The sequence below is a fragment of the Arachis ipaensis genome, chromosome B8, assembly GCF_059453495.1.
Source record: "Arachis ipaensis isolate K30076 ecotype BB chromosome B8, ASM5945349v1, whole genome shotgun sequence".
Taxonomy (NCBI): Eukaryota; Viridiplantae; Streptophyta; class Magnoliopsida; order Fabales; family Fabaceae; genus Arachis; species Arachis ipaensis.
In genome coordinates this window covers 22,519,030-22,537,497 of record NC_142443.1, presented here as the reverse complement: position 1 = coordinate 22,537,497, position 18,468 = coordinate 22,519,030, and the positions used below count along the sequence as shown (strand labels likewise).

Below are 18,468 nucleotides of genomic sequence, written 5' to 3'. Positions count from 1 at the left end.
CAAACCCGAAACAGAAAAGAAGTAAAGAAGGAGAATTGACACTAGATATATCCTGTTTCAGCTACACTAGGTGCAATGTAGCCTACATCCAGTTTCCATCACAACAATAATAGAATTTCACTATCTTTTTTCAAGATTACAAACACCAATTCTTCCCTAGGATCTACTCATTCCTAGTTGAGACAAATCCAGATTCTAACCCCAATCTGAATTTGACTTGGACTCAAACCAAGCTTTCAACAGCAAAATACTAACCCAACTTGCAAGGGAATCCCCACAAGATCATGACACACAATAGAAAAATGTACAAAGAAACTCTGAGACATCTATGGCTTTTTCTCTAATTTTGTCCACTGCCTTTTTTCTCTCATTGGCCTTTTCTTAAAAACCTCACCATGTTTGCCTTTTTCACCATGAGACTCAGACAGACAAAACTAAGAAAAAGAAAACTAAATGAACTTCATTGAAGGAGAAAAACTCAGACAGCTTTAAGGTAGCTATGAGAACTCTGTATTTTTTCTCTTTCTCTCCTTACCTCAATCCTTGACCGTTCACCCTTAATATAGAAGGTTGAAGCTTCCAAGGTTGAAATCAGTTGCACCCTTACAACATCTTTCTTCTCCAACATTGAGTAGCGGTGGCTTCACCAGAGGAGATTGAGAGGACTGAAGCTGATGCATGCAAGCTCACCTCTTCTCTCTCTCATCCTTTTTTTTCAAATTTCTTCAATCTTGGCCATTGATCTTGACTTTGGACCCCAGTTTTGATTCTAATCTTTGATAAGCTTTTAACCCATGATGGCTTCACGTTTTTTATTTTTGCTTCTTCTAGCTAGAGACTCTGAAGCTTTCTTCTTCTTTATAGCACAAAAGTGGAAATAAACTTTTTGTTGTGCCTTTACCAAGATAGATTTGCTTCTTGATCGAAGCCTTTCTTTCCTTTCTTGGTAAAGGTATTTTAGCCTTTGTTCATAGGCCTTCCTTCTATGGCTAAAATCTTTTTCTCTCTGTGCCTTCTATTTTTCTTCTTTCTTCTTCTTTGAGTGATGTGACCGAAGCAAGAGAGAGGAGAGAGAAGAGAGAATAGCTTTCTGTGGAAGTTTCAAAGAAATTAAAGTGAATTTAATTTCATGTTCCAGTTACCAAGGGATGTAGTAACCGAAGCATGCTTTGATGACCTTGGGTTATTTCCATCTTTTCTTTTAATTTTGAATGATCATTCTTGACTCTTGGGTTGTTTTCTTTGATTAGGCTTGGTTTCATTTGTTTGGCCCATTTTGATTTTTTCTTTGTTTCTTCAGCCATTTGATTTAAGCAATTGGTAATGGGCTTAAACTTTTTTGGAAACCAAAACAGGCTTCTATTGACTGGCCTAATAGAAAATTAATTTTTCTTCCTGCACACTAACAGTAACATCAAACAACCAATTAAAAATAATTTAAATACTTAATATTTTAATAATTTTTTAATTTATATTTTAATAATGTTTGATCATCATTTCAGTTTTCCAAACTCAACAACTATTATAAATCATTTGATATAGGCAATATTTTTCTTTATACATTTCTTCTCTTGTGTTTGCCAAAACTGATAAACCCTATAGTGTGTAGTTTATGAGCAGGCATAGCAGCCCTATTTTTTTGATCGGCCACATACTTATTTTTCCACTTTGAATCTAACCAGTGATCAACTAAGCTATTCCAAACATCAACTTTCATTGCTTTAGGTCCATGACCCTTAATGTCAGCAATGCTATGAGAGTTTGCCTCCTTAAAAGCTCTATCTCTTGCTCTTTTCAAAATATCAGGATAGTAGTCATGCATTGTCTTATTTTAAATAGTTCTTGCTATAGTCTTATCATAATTTGATACAAATTCATGTCTTTTCTAAATTTAAAGAAGGAAAGACTTATCAACTACTCAAACCAATTATCTGTAAAAATCACATTGAAGCAACATTATAATTACTTACAAGAAAACCTTTAAACAACTCATGCTTTATGTTTGGACAATAATCCTGCCATCTTAGTGCTGGAGAAGGCATCCTAATTAACAAATCCTTTGTAATGTCACGAGTTACCGTATGATCTGTAAATCTCTTCCTACATTAAAAAAATATACGATTACCAGAAATAGTTTAACATACAACATAGATCATCAAGAACAATAGCATCAAAGTAATAACAAATTCTAGGCATAGCTATACTACTCATAATTTTAAAATAATTCATGAAAATAACAAACCATAAGAATATAAAGCTCCCAAGAGTGCAAGACTAAAATAGCAACCATTGTCGTCTTAATGCAAGCAATCCCAACAAGAATTTTATATACCCAATAACAACTAGAATTGGTCATAAGACAGATTTAATCTCCTTTCTACACTCAGAATTTTTCATATAATTTTCTTCTAAGCACACTTTAAATTATTGCTAGTTTAAATTTAAATGAATTAAAATGGAGCTAAAGTAAATTTTATTTTCCTATATTTATATTTATTTTTCTGTTTATTTTATAAAAATAAATATAATAAATTAATAAACATTATAACATAAATGACACATGTCTAAGACTCTAACAGCAAACATACCATAACATTCTCGCTAATAGACTTATTAATTTGTTATGATGTTATAGAAAATTTTCTCCACAATTTTTTTTCAAAAACCAGTAATTGTTAATTGTAAATCATCGTGTACTTGTCAAAATACCTTTATTCTAAATAAAATGAGGCCTAAAGTATATTAATCTTACAAATGAAAACCAATCATACAAAATACATACAATTAGTAGAATAATACACTATTATAATTTAATTTCATATATTATTATACTTCTTTTAAAGAATACAGCACTTACATTACTAACAAGATTAATGAATGAACAGAAAAACATATCCATGAATTCTACCTTTGTGATAATTTCAACATGATAAAGTGTGAAATAAATATATATAAAAGTCACAACATAATCAGGGATAAAATCTAGTAATAAACTAATTAATTAAAGACACTGCACTTAGTGATACCCTTCTTTTTTATTATAAATAGAAAGTATGCGGACATAGTAAAGTCAAAATAATATTATAACTATTTATGGGTTAACACCTTTCTCTACAACTATTACCAGCTTCTTGTTACTCTTAGTTTCAATATGTACACTTGATTGTTCAACGTTATGTAGCTCATTATTTTCTGCGTTTAAAGCAAATACGTCAGATGAATTAGCACCTACGATGAATAAGAGACAATTTTTAATTAGATGTGTAGTCATTTGTGAATATGTAAACATTTAGCATCTGAAGTAAATCATACCATCTAATTGTGGTGACAGTTGTGATAAAGATTATGGGGATGATTGTGATGCTGATCCCACATTCAATTGTGTAAGATGAGGTTCATTCAGCTGAGCTTTCTAAATCTTAGCCTTAAAATCACTAGAAACGTGCAATTGATTCAAACACAGATTTTCGGCCACTTTTCTAATGCCCAAGTTTAAATTCTCAAATGCCTTTAGTAACTCTTCTTCTCTAAGCATCATCCAAGCAACACATAACGACTTTCAGCTCAAAGCGTCTGCCACGACATTAGCTTTTCCTGGGTGGTAATTTAATTCGAAGTCATAATCCTTCAGCAGCTCCATCCACCTCCTCTGACGTATATTTAGTTCTTTCTGATCGAAAAGATACCTTAAACTCTTATGATCCTAGAAGACTTGAAACTTAACTCCATATAGATAATGCCTTCAGACTTTCAGAGCAAATACAATGGCAGGTTCTAGATCGTGAGTCAGATAATTCATTTCGTGCAGTCTCAACTGTCATGAAGCGCTTGCCACGACATTAGGTGTTGCATTAGCACACACCGCAGACCTTTAAACGACACGTCACAATATACCTCGAAAGGCTCATTAGGCTCAGGTAACACTAGCATAGATGCAGTAGTCAGTTTCTGCTTCAGAGTTTGAAAACTCTCCTCGCATTCCGATGTCCAGACAAACGGCACATCTTTTCTAGTTAGCTTAGTCAAAGGCAATGCAAGTTGTGAAAAGTCTTTGATAAACCTTTGGTAATAGCCTGCCAAACCTAAGAAACTTCTGATTTTCGTCACTGAGGTTAGTCCCCCCAATCCGTAACACCCTCACTACCAAAATATCACGCTTCCGGCTGCGCCACTCTGATAGCAAGAAGTATTACGACTACTTTATATACTTAATATTAAAATAGGAGCCTGTGACTCAACACCGTATCGCTGATTTCTTTGAAAATCGGAAATAAATACTTTATCTTAAAAAAATAAGCAAGCATAGATTCATATACAAGACTTCTTACATAATATCTTATAATATAATACATATATAAAATATACAACTCCTATCCCTCTTACAAAATTGTAATAACAAAGACGAGGGAAGAAAATAATCTAATTAATACAACAACATATAAACCAAACGTAGTATAACTCTTCATAATGCTTCTTCATCCGGTTCCTGAAAAGGTAAAGCTGTAGGGGGTGAGAACCTAACCACACGGTCTCACCACGGAGTTTCAAAGTTGTCATAAGAAGATATTTAATGAGAAAAATTATTTTCAAGCTCAGTGATTATCATTGCCTTATAAATCTTTTAAAAACTAATAGGTAATCATTCAAAACCTTTTCAAAGGAACAAAGTTTAATCTTCAGAAATCCGAAACCTTTCCCTTTTTATAAGAAAATATCAGTCAGAAACCAACCACGCAATCAAACAACACAATCATTAATTCAGCACCAAAGTTCATTATCAAATGTAGCACACCAGGTCAAGCACATGCAAGACGGACAAGGAAAGCATAGGTTTAGGTAGCAGTTACAGCAAATAGTTCAAGTAGCAGTTAAGAACAGTTTAGCAATTAGGCAAACCAAAACAAGTTCAAACCCAAGCAAAGCATACAAATGCATATGATGCATGCCTGTCCTATGGCTGATGAGGCTCATCTGTCGGTTATCCAGCCAACCCGACAAGTCTGAATTGAACTTAGACTGTCCTCCGACGTGCATCCCCAAGAGTCTATGCATAGCTTTTTCTCAAATAATCAATATTGCTCAATGGGGGTAACATTCCCGGGAATTTATATAGTGTCCGGTAACACTTACGTTGGAGGGTCAACAGAGTATCGAGTTTTCAACCTGGTACACGTGGTGGCAAGCCATGGTACTTTATCCAGGGAACCTCGTATCTCAGATAATTCAAATTCATAAGCCATGTGAATAATTCAAATTTCATATCTCAACATTCTCAACATTCTCAACATCATAATCATTCATCAATCCAAATCTCATTTCCAAATTCATTCAAAAATCATATTTCAAAGAAAATCCTCATCATCCTTCTTTCCATTCCATCCATTAACAATCCCAATTCAAAATATAATTCTTTCTCTGATAAATAAATCAATCTTAAAACATATAATGTTTAAGAACAAATCTTTTTAATTAATTACTTCAAATAAGACTTCCAATTTTATAAAATTTCGGCAGCATCTCCTCTAAAACTTGGACACTGCCACCCTTTTCGGGTCCCATCCAAACATTTCTCAAATCTTTTCTGAACCATTTTCAAATCTCAAATATTTTCCAGAGTTAAACCAGTTCCAATATCAAATTATTTTCATACTAAACCAATTCCAACAATAAAACTCTTTTTAAAATAAAATCAACTCAAATATTAAATCATTTGTAAAACCAAACTAATTCAAAATCAAACCGCCCCTAGAATCAATTTAATTTCATATCTCAAATTATTTCCAAAATTGATTCATTTATATTACCAAGTAAACTCCAAAACCAAGAAAATCCACCTTTCATAATAATCAAGCAAATAACATTTCAAACCAGTTTTTATCAATAACCATACACCACTCACGCAATCAAGCACCCAATAATCCAGTCCAACAAACCATCACATCTACAAGACAAATATAATCACAGAAGTATATCTTTTTGCATCACTATCTATTTATCACAACTTTATAATATAAAATAGATTTTAGGAAAAAACCCCTACCTCGTTCGTGATTCAACTACGCAAAAAACTGCATTTCTATTCTTATCCCACAGTAACAGCATCATTACCGACCGTCCCCGTAGTAGCCACAGCATCTAAACACAGCCTTAGCTCAATCCTAAAACATTAATGTCACCTAAAACTCAGTAATCTATAACAGAAAAGCAACTAAAAGGGTTTGGAACAAGGAACGACTTACCGGGCTTACGAATAATCGAGAAAACAGAGCAATAGCAGCTCCGGTGACGACGCAGCACCTTGATGCTGTATGCAACAGCCATAGAACTCAGCAATCAAGACCCGTAACTCGATACTCGATCCTATGACACCAAGACATCAGATCCTCAAACAACTTAAAACATAAATACTAATTTAAAGGTTTCAGAACGCATCGCTTACCCAAACAAGGACGAATGGCTGAACTGAAATAACGGTAACTCCGATGGTGGTTCCGGTGATCACCGCCACGTTCCTAGTGACCCGAACGGCAGTGGAAGGACTCAATGGCAATGGCGCCCGCAGATCAGCGTTGGAGGTAGGGTTTCGGGCGGTAGAGGCGGTGTGGAACTTCGGCAGTGGCGGATCTGGTGGCGACGGCTTCTCCACGGCGACAGAGACAACTGGAAGATGCGACGGCATCTTCTCCTCACCAGCAATAAACCATCGGCGGCGACGAGAACAGACGACGGCAAGCCAGGCTTCACAGATGGCGCGGTTTCCTCCTCCTTCGCAGCCTTCTCTCTCGCCTCAGATCTGACCCGCGATAGCGACAGTGAAGACCTCGACGGTGAGGACGGCATGGGCTGGACGCAGGCTGGGCAGCAGCGGATCTTCGAAGCCTCCTCGGCGCTGCTCGCTCTCTCCTCTTCGTCGGCGACGTGGCGATGGTGCGCGACGGTGCCGTATGCGGACGGCTCTTCCTCCCCGACGCTCTCTTCCTCCCTCTCCTTCCTTCCCTTTCCTTCTGTCTTTTCTTCATTCTTCTGCTTCTTTCTTTCTTTCTTTCTTTTTTCTTTTCTGATGTTTATTGAAGGGAAAACAATTGTGGTGGCTAGGGTTCATTTGGAATAAAGGGAAAATGTGTGTTAATTAGGGTTAGGGTTTGTATATGGAATTGGGGATTTTGAGTTTGATTTGAGTAAAATAATTTTAATAAAATTAGAGTATAAAATATTAATATTTGAGAAACTAGTTTAATCTCTAAAATTACTTTAAAATATTATTTGTAGTATAAAAATACTAATTGATTCTCAATAATTTACTCTAATTGAAAATATATGGTAATATAATTAATTTTCTTTATGTTTTACTTAAAGTATTAGATGATATAAATATAAATCATCTAAAATCAAATCATATAAAATTCTTATTATTTCATAACTACTAATTTTATAATTTAAATATAGAAAATATAAAATTAAACAAAATTATAATTTAAATAGCCAAACCTCATTATTTTCAAATTTCTAGAACTTTAAATCATAAATAGGAAAATAATCCATAGGTAGAGAGTTTGGATAAAAATCTTAATTTATTTCAAATCCAATTAATTGCCTTTAATTATTTTCACTAAAAATAATTTTTGAAATTAAGACTATAAATAAATATATAATTTGGGATTAATTCAAAATAAGACTTTTCAAAGGTCTTGGGTCTTACACAATCCATCACTGCCTCAACCTTAGCAGGATCCAGAGATATTCCTTGCTGACTCACCACATGTCCCAGAAATTTCACCTCATTCTTCCAGGATTCGCACTTGGAGAGTTTTGCATACAACTTCCTTTCTTTCAGAATTCGCAGCTTAATTCACAAATGGTCTGCATGTTCTTCTTTGGTCTTAGAGTAAATTAAGATATCATCGATGAAGACAACTATGAGTTTGTCCAAGAAAGGATGGAAGATCTGGTTCATGTAGTCCATAAACACCGCCGGGGCGTTGGTTAACCCAAATGACATTACCGCGTATTCATAGTGGCCGTAGCGGGTTCTAAAAGCAGTTTTTGGAATGTCTTCGTCTTTCACCCTTATCTGGTGATAACCAGATCTCAGGTCAATCTTAGAAACTACTCCACCTCCCTGTAATTGGTCCATGAGGTCATCGATTCTTGGCAACGGATATTTGTTTTTCATTGTAACTTTGTTTAATTGCTGGTAATCTACACACAGACGCAAACTTCCATCCTTTTTCTTCACCAGTAAAATCGGTGCTCCCCATAGAGAAACACTTATCGGATAAAGTTTTTGCTCATCAATTCTTCCAGCTGACCCTTAAGTTCAGCCAGCTCCAACTGCGACATTCAGTAAGGGGCAATCAAGATTGGTCTTGTCCCAGGCACCAACTCAATCGCGAACTCGATTTTTTGAGAAGAAGGAAATTCAGGAATGTCTTTCAGGAATACTTTAGGAAATATGTTCACAACCGAAATCTGATTCAAACTTTGCTCCTTACCCGATACAGTTGTAGCTAACAGCATGAGACTTTGACATTCACATCCACTACAGTTTACCACAACAAGATTTAAATAGTATCCCTTCGCCTCTACCAGTTCTCTGACCATTCCGACATAAATTGCAACGACCGTTCAGAACAATTGAGCAAAACACGATTCTTTGATAACCAATCCAATCTCAGAATGAGATCGAGGTCAGTCATTGGCAAACCGATTAGATCATGGACAAAATTTTGATGTTTAACTCGGAATGGAACTTGTTGACAGCCTAATCTAGTCACGGCAGTTTCAGTAGTAGGGGTATGTACTTCTAAATCATAGGCCAACACATTTATCTTCAACCCTAATTCACTAGCTTTCTCAAATGCTATAAATGAGTGTGATGATCCAATGTCAAACAATGCAATTAAAGTTTTACCAACCATCTCGCAATTACCCCTGACCAGTGTGTCTGACCTCTCTGCACCATCAGTCGACATGGTAAACACTCATCCTTGTTGCTGAGCTCTCCCAGCATCATATTTCTTCTTTTCCGGACAATTCCAGGACATATGCTCGGCTCCACCACAAAAGTAGCACAATTCTAAGAGGCCATATACAGAGTTTTTGGATGGTAACTTTTGTACCTCTTGCAAACCAGTTCATTCTGAGGCTGCTTCGCGAACTTTCTTCCGTGATGATTTTTGTTATTAGGCCTCCAGAAATCGTTCTGACTCTGATTTTGTTGTGGAACATAACCTTCACGCTTAAAAGCCCTACCTCATGGTGCAAAGTTTTTCCCTGGTTCCTCTGAAAAGGCACTTTCTGTCTCCCTTTCTCTACTGTTGCTTTTCTCACATATTCCTCAGCGACTCTGCTCTTATTCACTGGCTCAGAGAAAGTCCTTATCTCCATTGGTCCTACCAAGCTCAGAATATCGCTCTGAAGTCCTCCTTCATATTTAATACATTTTCATTCCTCAAAGTCTCCCGGAGCACCTTGGCAAATTCTGGAAGAACGATACAATTCCTCAAATTTATTCGTAAATTCAGCAATTGACATTTGACCCTATTTTAATTGTAGCAGTTCAAGCTCTTTAGCCGTTCTGACTGAATTGAGAAAATAATTCTTGTAAAACTCGATTCGGAATGCATCCCATGGTATAGCAGCATCACCCTGCTGCAGAAGGCATTGCATCCCTTACCACCAATATTGAGCCTCGCCCATTAGTCGATAGGTTACGAACTCCACACATTGATCTTCAGGCACCTACTATGCTTGTAAAGCCCGTTCTATTGCTTGGAACCAGTTATCGGTCTATGTAGGGTTTGTTGTTCCTCTGAAGGTAGGTGGGTGTATTTTCAAGAACGTTGCAAGTGTTATCAGCCCACTTTCACCATTACTACCATTTCCATTATTCATCTGATTCCCTAGCACCTCAGTTGTCACCTTCATAGCTGCAGCTATATTTTCCAGAGCAGCCATAAAGTTCATCGAGTTATTCCCAATCGTTTCAGGTTCGACATTACTAATTCTACCTCTCCCTCAGCCGCGATCGCGTCCACGAGTCGCCATCTGGTCCCTGTTCACACCAAACAAGTAATATGAAGGTGATCAGTCTCAATATTTCAAGTCTAGTGCTTCGAAGTCCCAAATGCATGCTTGTGAACAGATATGCCACATATATTAGTTAGATATCCTAGTTTAGCACATATAGACACCTAGAGTATGCCAAGAAGCATAGTCAGTCAGTCCCTCAGGCTCTACAAGAACGAACTGCTCTGATACCATAATGTAACACCCTACCACACAGAGCTTTACACTTAAACCGTAAAACAGAGGTGGTGTAGTATTACGACCTCTGAAAATAAAATTTATATAATAATAGTTGAAAGAATTTAATAATCGAAGAGTCTTGAAGGAAAGCTTAAGCAACAAGTCGCAAAAGAAAAGCGCATCGCTCACGTGAACAGAAATTTAAATTGGAAGAAAAGCAAAGATATATCTACATAAGGGTTAGAATATCAAAGGTACAAAATATCAAGCCCTGAGATCGACCTGCGGAGCCAATGCCGACCGGAGAATATCACACACACACACACATCCCAAAATGAACTCAAATACATATAACACGTTCCTATTTCTCCTTGAAACCTCTAGGAGGAAAAAAAGTAAAGCATATGTGGAGGAGAAGTCTATATACATAGATATACATAACAAAATATCAAAATATAGCATCCCAACTTCGCTTCCAATTCGAACTCTAGACGCCTAGTGAGGTGCCTCTTGACTTGTATCTGAAAATGACAACATATGTATGGAATGAGAACCAGAGATTCTCATCATGGTAAAGGTGCCGACGTACATAAGATATAAGGTCCCGAAAAAGCCAGAGGCAATCCTAGAACTCCGACATTCAGATTAAAAACTTAGAATTATAGATTAAACCAGAAACAAGGTAAACTAGCTAAGGTACTTAGGTTCTAATCCAAATACAACTTAACCCTCACCATTCTCACTCTCCTTCAACCCTCCAAAACTCCAATGAAACTACCCTCGTCACTCCTCCGCCAGACAAGGAATCTCTCAGTTGCATAGACATAATAATACATACAAAAAAAATACAAATAAAATATAGTTACAACAAACAGAATATAGCAGTTAAGCATAGATTATCAAGTAGGCAATCCCAAGTAATGAAAACTCAAACAAAATAGACAAATGTATATGATGTATGCCTGTCCTATGGTCGATAAGTCTCATCTGTCGGTTATATAGCCAAACCCGACATGTCCGGTAGCTAACCCTGGACAGCCCGTCCATACGCGCATCTCCAAGAGTCTATGCATAGCCTTTACAATCAATCATCAAAATCAGCTCATTGGGGGAATTTTCGGGGAGTTAAAGTGCCTGGCCACATCTTGCAACGTAAGGTTAGCAGAGTATCAAGTCTCAACTTGGAGCGAGTGGTGGCTAGCTGTTGCATCTACCCAAGAAAACTCGTATCTCATATAAAAGAAGTGCAATAAGCCAAATATTCCTTCAAATTCGATCAATCATTATCATTACGGCCATTATTCATCACATAATTAATGTTCCTTCACTTTTCATCACAGATCACCACTTCACAATCTTTTTTCACTTCTAAGTTACCACCCTTTATAGGTTTACTCCCCCTTCACTATAGTAAGAACTAAATTTTTTAGACTTCAGAAGGTAACTATAGAGGTTTGGAAGTTCGAAGATAGGTTAAAATCACAAAAATCCACTTTTCCCAAAAATAGGGGTTCTGTGTACGCATGCTGTGTTTCACATACGCGAAGGTGTCTTTTACTATCCTCGCATACGAGACCCTTGTCCGCGTACACGAGCCCCTTGGGTAGGGAAAACTTCTTGCGTCGCGTGACACTGCCCGCGTATGCGAGCCTGTAAGTTTCCCCATTCGCATACGGGTGCACACGTCCGCATACGAAAAACATCTGGGCAGAGCCCAGGGTCTGCATCGCGTGTGTGTTCACGTACGCATACCCTCCATAAGTGTCAAAAAGCTGTTAAGTGGTGCGGTAATTTATAACCACAAACTAACCGGCAAGTGCACCGGGTCGTACCAAGTAATACCTCAGGTGAGTGAGGGTCGATCCCACGAGGATTGAAGGACTAAGCAACAATGGTTAATTGATTTACTTAGTTAGGCAAACAGAAAGTAGTGTTTGAGAGTTCAAAGACATTAAACAATAGAAAGAATATTAAAGAAAGGCAAGTAAATACGTTGGGAATAAAGTATGGAGAAACAGTTAAGGCTTCAGAGTTATCTATTTTCTGGATTGACTTTTCTTATTAATTTATTTTAATCATGTAAGATTTAATTCATGGCAACTATATGTGACTAGATCCTAATTCCTTAGACCTTTCTAGTCTCCTCTAAAATTCATCAACAGCCAATTCCTTGGTCAATTAATCCCAATTAGGGGGTGAAGTTCAATTCTAGTTATATGCCACAAAAATCCTAATTACCCAAATATAAAAGGATTATATGTCACGTATCCCGCTAAATTCAGATAAACTAGAAATTTAGAAGAAGTTGTTTTCAAGCTGTTATTCAAGTAAAGAGCTTTTCCAAGTTATATAAGAACTCAATTAGAAAGAGGGTCATACTTCCGTTCCACCCAAATTCTTAAGATAAAGAACGAAAACAATTCTTAAATATAAATCAAAACATGAATTAAAATAGAAAATAATATTATCAATCCATACCATACATAGAGCCCCTAACCTTAACAGTGGAGGTTTAGTTGCTCATGGCTCAGAGAGAAAAATAAGGATTCTCATAAAATGTATTTTGGTAGTCTGGAATGGAATCCTCTCCAGGTCCATGAAAAGTTGAATAATGTTCACCTTTTATATCTAATCCTAATTAATTTAAAATCTATCTTCTAAAACTAAAATATATCATTTCCTATTTTAAAATAAAAATTAAAGTTTAAATCAAAATTAAATAAAGTAATCAGCATGTCTTCAATTGATGGATGGAGACCACTTGCTTCGTAGGGTCCACGCCTAACTTGGAGTGGGCATAACCATTCTTGTGTGACTCTCCCTTGAGTCTCTGCTATCATCTGGCTCTAGTCTATGTTTCTGGGCCGAAAACTGGGTTGAAACTTGGCCTGAAATCGCCCCCAGCATTTTCTGTGAATTCTGCACGTGGCGCATATCACGCGTACACGTTAGTCACGCGTACGCGTCGATGGCCTTTTTCGCGTGTCACGCGTATGCGTCAGGTACGCGCACGCGTCACTGAGCTACTTCGCTTTTCACGCGTACGCGTCGTACTGGAAAGCTCCAAATCACGTGTATGCGTCTGGTACGCGCACACGTCGCTCCTTGCTCCAAATCTCCTTGATTTCTTCTCTTTCTTTGCAGAAACTCCATCAAATTCATCCGAATGCTACCTAAAATAAACAGAATTGCACAAGACTCAAAGTAGCATCCGTAGTGGCTAAAAGATAATTAATTCTTGATTAAACTCAACAATTTAAATGCAAATTCACTAGGAAAAGATAGGAAAGATGCTCACGCATCACAACACCAAACTTGAATTGTTGCTTGTCCTCAAGCAACCAAACTAATATAACTTTAGGATGTGAATTTGCATGATAATGAGAGTTCAATTAAGCTCATGTCTCTTCTTATAGTAGGGTTTATAACTGCAATCCTGAATAGTTTTGGCATCTCACTCTCCTTTGAATCAGAAGGATGTCAATGTCGTTTGGAATTAGAATCCGGATAATATTATGAATTCTCTGATCCTTTGTAACTCAATTTAACCCTTGAACATAGTAATTTTTTTCTTTTCTTTGGTGCTTTGCACCTTGAGCCTAGCCGTGACTTTAAATGTTTTGTCTCAAGCTTTACTTGACACAGAAATACCACAAGCACTTAACTGGGGAACTCTTTTTGGAGTTTTGATTTTTCTTTCAGCTACTCCCAAGCAGTGGTGCTCAAAGCCTTTGGTATACTCTTCTAATTACAATTGATCTTGACTCTAAATATTTTGTCTCAAGGATTACTTGACATAAGAATACCACAAGTATATAACTAGGGAAACAACTCTTTGAGCTTTTAATCATGTCTGACCTCCCTAGTCATTGATGCTCAGAGCCTTGGACCTTGATTTTTTTGCTGTCTCTTTTGCTTCAAGGATTAAACTTCTATTTATTTCAGAGAAGTCATAATAATTCTCTAAATTCCTATTCCTTGTACATCAACATTCTTTGATTCAACTTTAAATATGCACTATTCATGTCATGCATTCAGAGTTACAGAAAATACCACCACATTTTAAGTGAATAAGACTACTCTTCAATATAAACTCAATTTCTCATGCAATACATCACGTCTTTTTATTTTTCTTTTTAGATTCAAGTTCAGTGAGTGGTACATGAGACAAATAACAGAATGAAACTAATTCAGATAAACTAAAAGTACTAAAGATCATGCAGGCAATCAAAGCAACAGAAAACTGAAAACAACAAAATAAGAACGGAAGAGAAATAGAATGAAAGGAACTCAACCACCTCAGTTATGCTAGTGGCCATCTCATTCCTCCATGAAGAACATTCATCTCCCTTTGGTGCTATTAAAATAAGCAGAAAAGCCATAAGTGAAGCGACAACACCAAACTTAAAGATTTGCTTGTCCTCAAGCAAAGAAGAACTGAAAACAGAGAGGGACATAGAAAGACAAAAAAATTAGTATGATGAAAGAAGAATAAAAGGATAAAAGATTAAGAGAGAATTAGGATTGGGGGTGGATGGTTTGAAATCAGGCGCTGAGGGGTTTAATTTGGGCGTCGCATGCGACGCGTACGCGTAAGGCACGCGTACGCGTGGATCGCGCGAATTTCAAGTGATGTGTACGCGTCTGGCACGCGTACACGTGGCCTTGGTTTGTGCGAATCGCGTGAAGGCAGCCGCGCGCACGCACAACTCTCTGCTCGCGTGGCCTGGGAATCAAAATTTTCAGATGACGCGTGCGCGTCATGCATGCGTACGCGTGGATGGCCAATTTCGGAAAGGACGCGCACGCGTCAGGGATGCGTACGTGTGATCAACTTTGTGCCTCTAGCACACTTCCAGCCCCAAGCCATCACAACTCTCTGCCCAAACATTCATTGACGCCGATTTTTAGGGTCACGCGTACGCGTCAGGGACGCGTACGTGTGATGCGGCTTATGCGCCCAGCACTGTTCCAGCCCCACTCCTGCTCAACTCTCTGTCCAATTTTATTTTTCACGCACACACGTATGACGCGTACGCGTCAGCAACGCTTGCGCGTCGTGTGCTCTCTCTCTTTTTTTTTTTGTGGGTGTGTGTGTCGCCTGAAGTGTTCGGTTCCTGTTATAAAATAGCTGCATGATTAGAAAAATAGTAAAAACTCAATAAAAATCAAATAAGTAATGAAACTACTACTACGAAGAATAACTAAGGATGCGAAATTATCGAGTTGCCTCTCGACAAGCGCTTCTTTAACGTCACTAGCTTGACGGTCAGTTCTGCTAATTCAGAAGATGAACAGACCTCTGGCAATTGATCTCGCCTCCAAGATAATGCTTCAACCTCTGGCTATTCACTGTAAATTTTCTGTCAGAATTCTCTTCCTGTATTTCCATATAACCATATGGTGAAGCTCTGGTAACCACAAACGGTCCTGACCACCGGGATTTCAGCTTCTCGGGAAAGAGTTTGAGCCTTGAATTATACAAAAGCACTCTCTGTCCTGGCTCAAAGACTCTGATGGCAATCTTCTTGTCATGCAGTAACTTGGTTCTCTCCTTATAGAGCTTGGCATTCTCATAGGTTGAATATCTGAATTCATCAAGCTCATTCAACTGAAGCATTTGCTTGATTCCTGCAGCTTCTGAATCAAGATTCAGATATCGGATTGCCCAGTAAGCTTTATGCTCCAACTCAACTGGCAAGTGACAGGCTTTTCCATAGACCAACTGATAAGGGAACATGCCAATAGGAGTCTTGTAAGCTGTCCGGTATGCCCAGAGAGCATCATCAAGCTTCCTAGACCAGTACTTTCTTGAAATAATGACGGTCTTCTCTAGAATCCGCTTGAGTTTCCTGTTGGAAACTTCAACCTGTCCACTTGTCTGAGGGTGATAGGGGGTTGCCACTTTATGAAGGACTTCATATCTCTGCAGAAGAGAATCCAGCTGTCTATTACAGAAGTGACTTCCTCCATCACTAATGAGTGTCCTTGGGACACCAAATCGGCTAAAGATATATCTCTGAAGAAAGCTCATTACCACCTTGGCATCATTGGTGGGCAGAGCCACAGCTTCCACCCACTTGGACACATAATCAACTGCCACTAGAATATAGTTGTTTGAATGTGAGGGTGGGAATGGTCCCATGAAATCAATACCCCACACATCAAACAACTCAACCTCAAGAATCCCCTGCTGTGGCATTTCATGATTGGAAGGGAGATTTGTGGCTTTTTCACATCTGTCACAGTGCTTCACAAATGCTCTTGAGTCTCTGAAGAGAGTCAGCCAGTAAAACCCGCTCTGAAGGACCTTTGTAGCTGTCCTTTCACCACCAAAGTGGCTTCCATACTCAGAACCATGACAGTGCCAAAGAATCTGCTGTTTTTCTTCATCTGGGATGCATCTCCGGATGATACCATCTGAACACCTTTTAAAAAGGTATGGTTCCTCCCAAATGTAGTACTTTGCATCAGTCAATAGCTTCTTCACTTGTTGCCTACTGTACTTCCTTGGAATAAAATTCATGGTCTTATAATCTGCAATGTCTGCAAACCATGGAGCCTGCTGAATGAGGAATAATTGCTCATCCGGAAACGTCTCAGTCACAGCTGTGGGTGGTTGTACTCCTGCTTCAAGCTCAATTCTGGAGAGATGGTCAGCTACTTGATTTTCTGACCCTTTCCTGTCTTTTATCTCAATATCAAACTCCTGAAGGAGTAACACCCATCTGATTAATCTTGGTTTAGAGTCCTGCTTGGTTAGAAGGTACTTCAAAGCAGCATGATCAGTATAAATAGTAACCTTAGAACCAAGTAAATAGGACCTAAACTTATCAACAGCATACACAACAGCTAATAATTCTTTTTCTGTAGTTGTGTAATTCTTTTGGGCAGCATTTAACACACGACTGGCATAGTAAATGACATGTACAAGCTTACCATGCCTCTGTCCTAAAACAGCTCCTATAGCAAAGTCACTAGTATCACACATTAATTCAAATGGTAAATCCCATTCAGGGGGAGCTATGATGGGAGCAGAGGTAAGGTTTGCTTTCAGAGTTTCAAAGACAAAAGGAACATCAGCAACTAGCAGGTTGCTTAATGGTTTAGCAATTTTAGAAAAATTCTTTATAAATCTTCTATAAAATCCTGCATGACCCAGGAAACTCCTGACTGCCTTAACATTAGTTGGTGGTGGTAATTTTTCAATTACCTCCACCTTTGCTCTATCAACCTCAATTCCCTTACTTGAAATCTGATTCCAAGGACAATACCTTCTGTAACCATAAAATGACATTTTTCCCAATTTAAAACAAGGTTTGATTCTTGACACCGTTTCAAGACAAGAGATAAATGCTTAAGGCAAGATTCAAAAGAATTACCAAAAACAGAAAAGTCATCCATAAATACCTCAATGAACTTTTCAACCATATCAGAAAAAATTGAAAGCATACACTTCTGAAAAGTTGCTAGAGTATTGCAAAGTCCAAAAGGCATTCTCCTGTAGGCAAATACTCCAAAGGGGCACGTGAATGTTGTCTTCTCTTGATCTTGAGGGTCCACTGCAATTTGATTATATCCAGAATATCCATCTAGAAAATAGTAAAATGCATGACCAGCTAACCTCTCAAGCATCTGATCAATGAAAGGCAGGGGGAAGTGATCCTTCCTGGTAGCAGTGTTGACCCTCCTGTATGTGATTGTTCTTGTAGGAATAAGCTCATTCTCTTCATTCTTGATCACTGTCATCCCTCCTTTCTTGGAAACTACCTGCACAGGACTTACCCAAGGACTGTCAGAAATAGGGTAAATAATACCTGCTTCCCATAGTTTCATCATCTCTTTTTGGACCACCTCTTTCATAGTTGGATTGAGTCTCCTTTGTGGTTGCACAACTGGTTTAGCATCATCTTCAAAGAGGATCTTGTGCATACACTTGGTTGGACTAATCCCTTTCAAGTCACTAATGGTCCACCCAATAGCTGTTTTATGGCTCCTGAGCACTGAAATAAGCACCACTTCCTCTTCAGGCTTCAGGAAAGAGCTAATAATCAATGGATAGGAACCATTTTCACCCAAGAACACATATTTCAGAGAAGGAGGTAAATCTTTGAGCTCAAGCTTGGGGGCTTCCTCCTCTGCTTTAGGCGTGTGAACTAGTGCCTTCTGGAGTGGTGAATCATTAACTTCAACTAATTCATACTCAGAAACAAGATCCAG

The 18,468-nt window shown here is 38.0% G+C and overlaps 1 protein-coding gene across 1 annotated transcript; it reads right to left on the bottom strand.

Moving 5' to 3' along the window:
* Positions 1 to 8,340: 8,340 nt before the first annotated feature.
* On the bottom strand, positions 8,341 to 8,972 carry LOC107610703 (uncharacterized). Its single transcript, XM_016312713.1, has 2 exons — positions 8,587 to 8,972; positions 8,341 to 8,539 (listed from the first exon to the last, which is right to left on the bottom strand). Exons 1-2 carry the CDS (start codon positions 8,970 to 8,972, stop codon positions 8,341 to 8,343), a joined length of 585 nt encoding a protein of 194 aa, XP_016168199.1.
* Positions 8,973 to 18,468: the final 9,496 nt, after the last annotated feature.

Excerpts from the sequence above, each read along its gene's own strand:
- LOC107610703 (XM_016312713.1), bottom strand. The coding sequence starts at position 8,972 with ATGTCGACTGATGGTGCAGAGAGGTCAGACACACTGGTCAGGGGTAAT. Across the intron at positions 8,540-8,586 it reads TCGGAATGGTCAGAGAACTG|TGGATGTGAATGTCAAAGTC; the intron begins GTAGAGGCGAAG and ends GGTAAACTGTAG.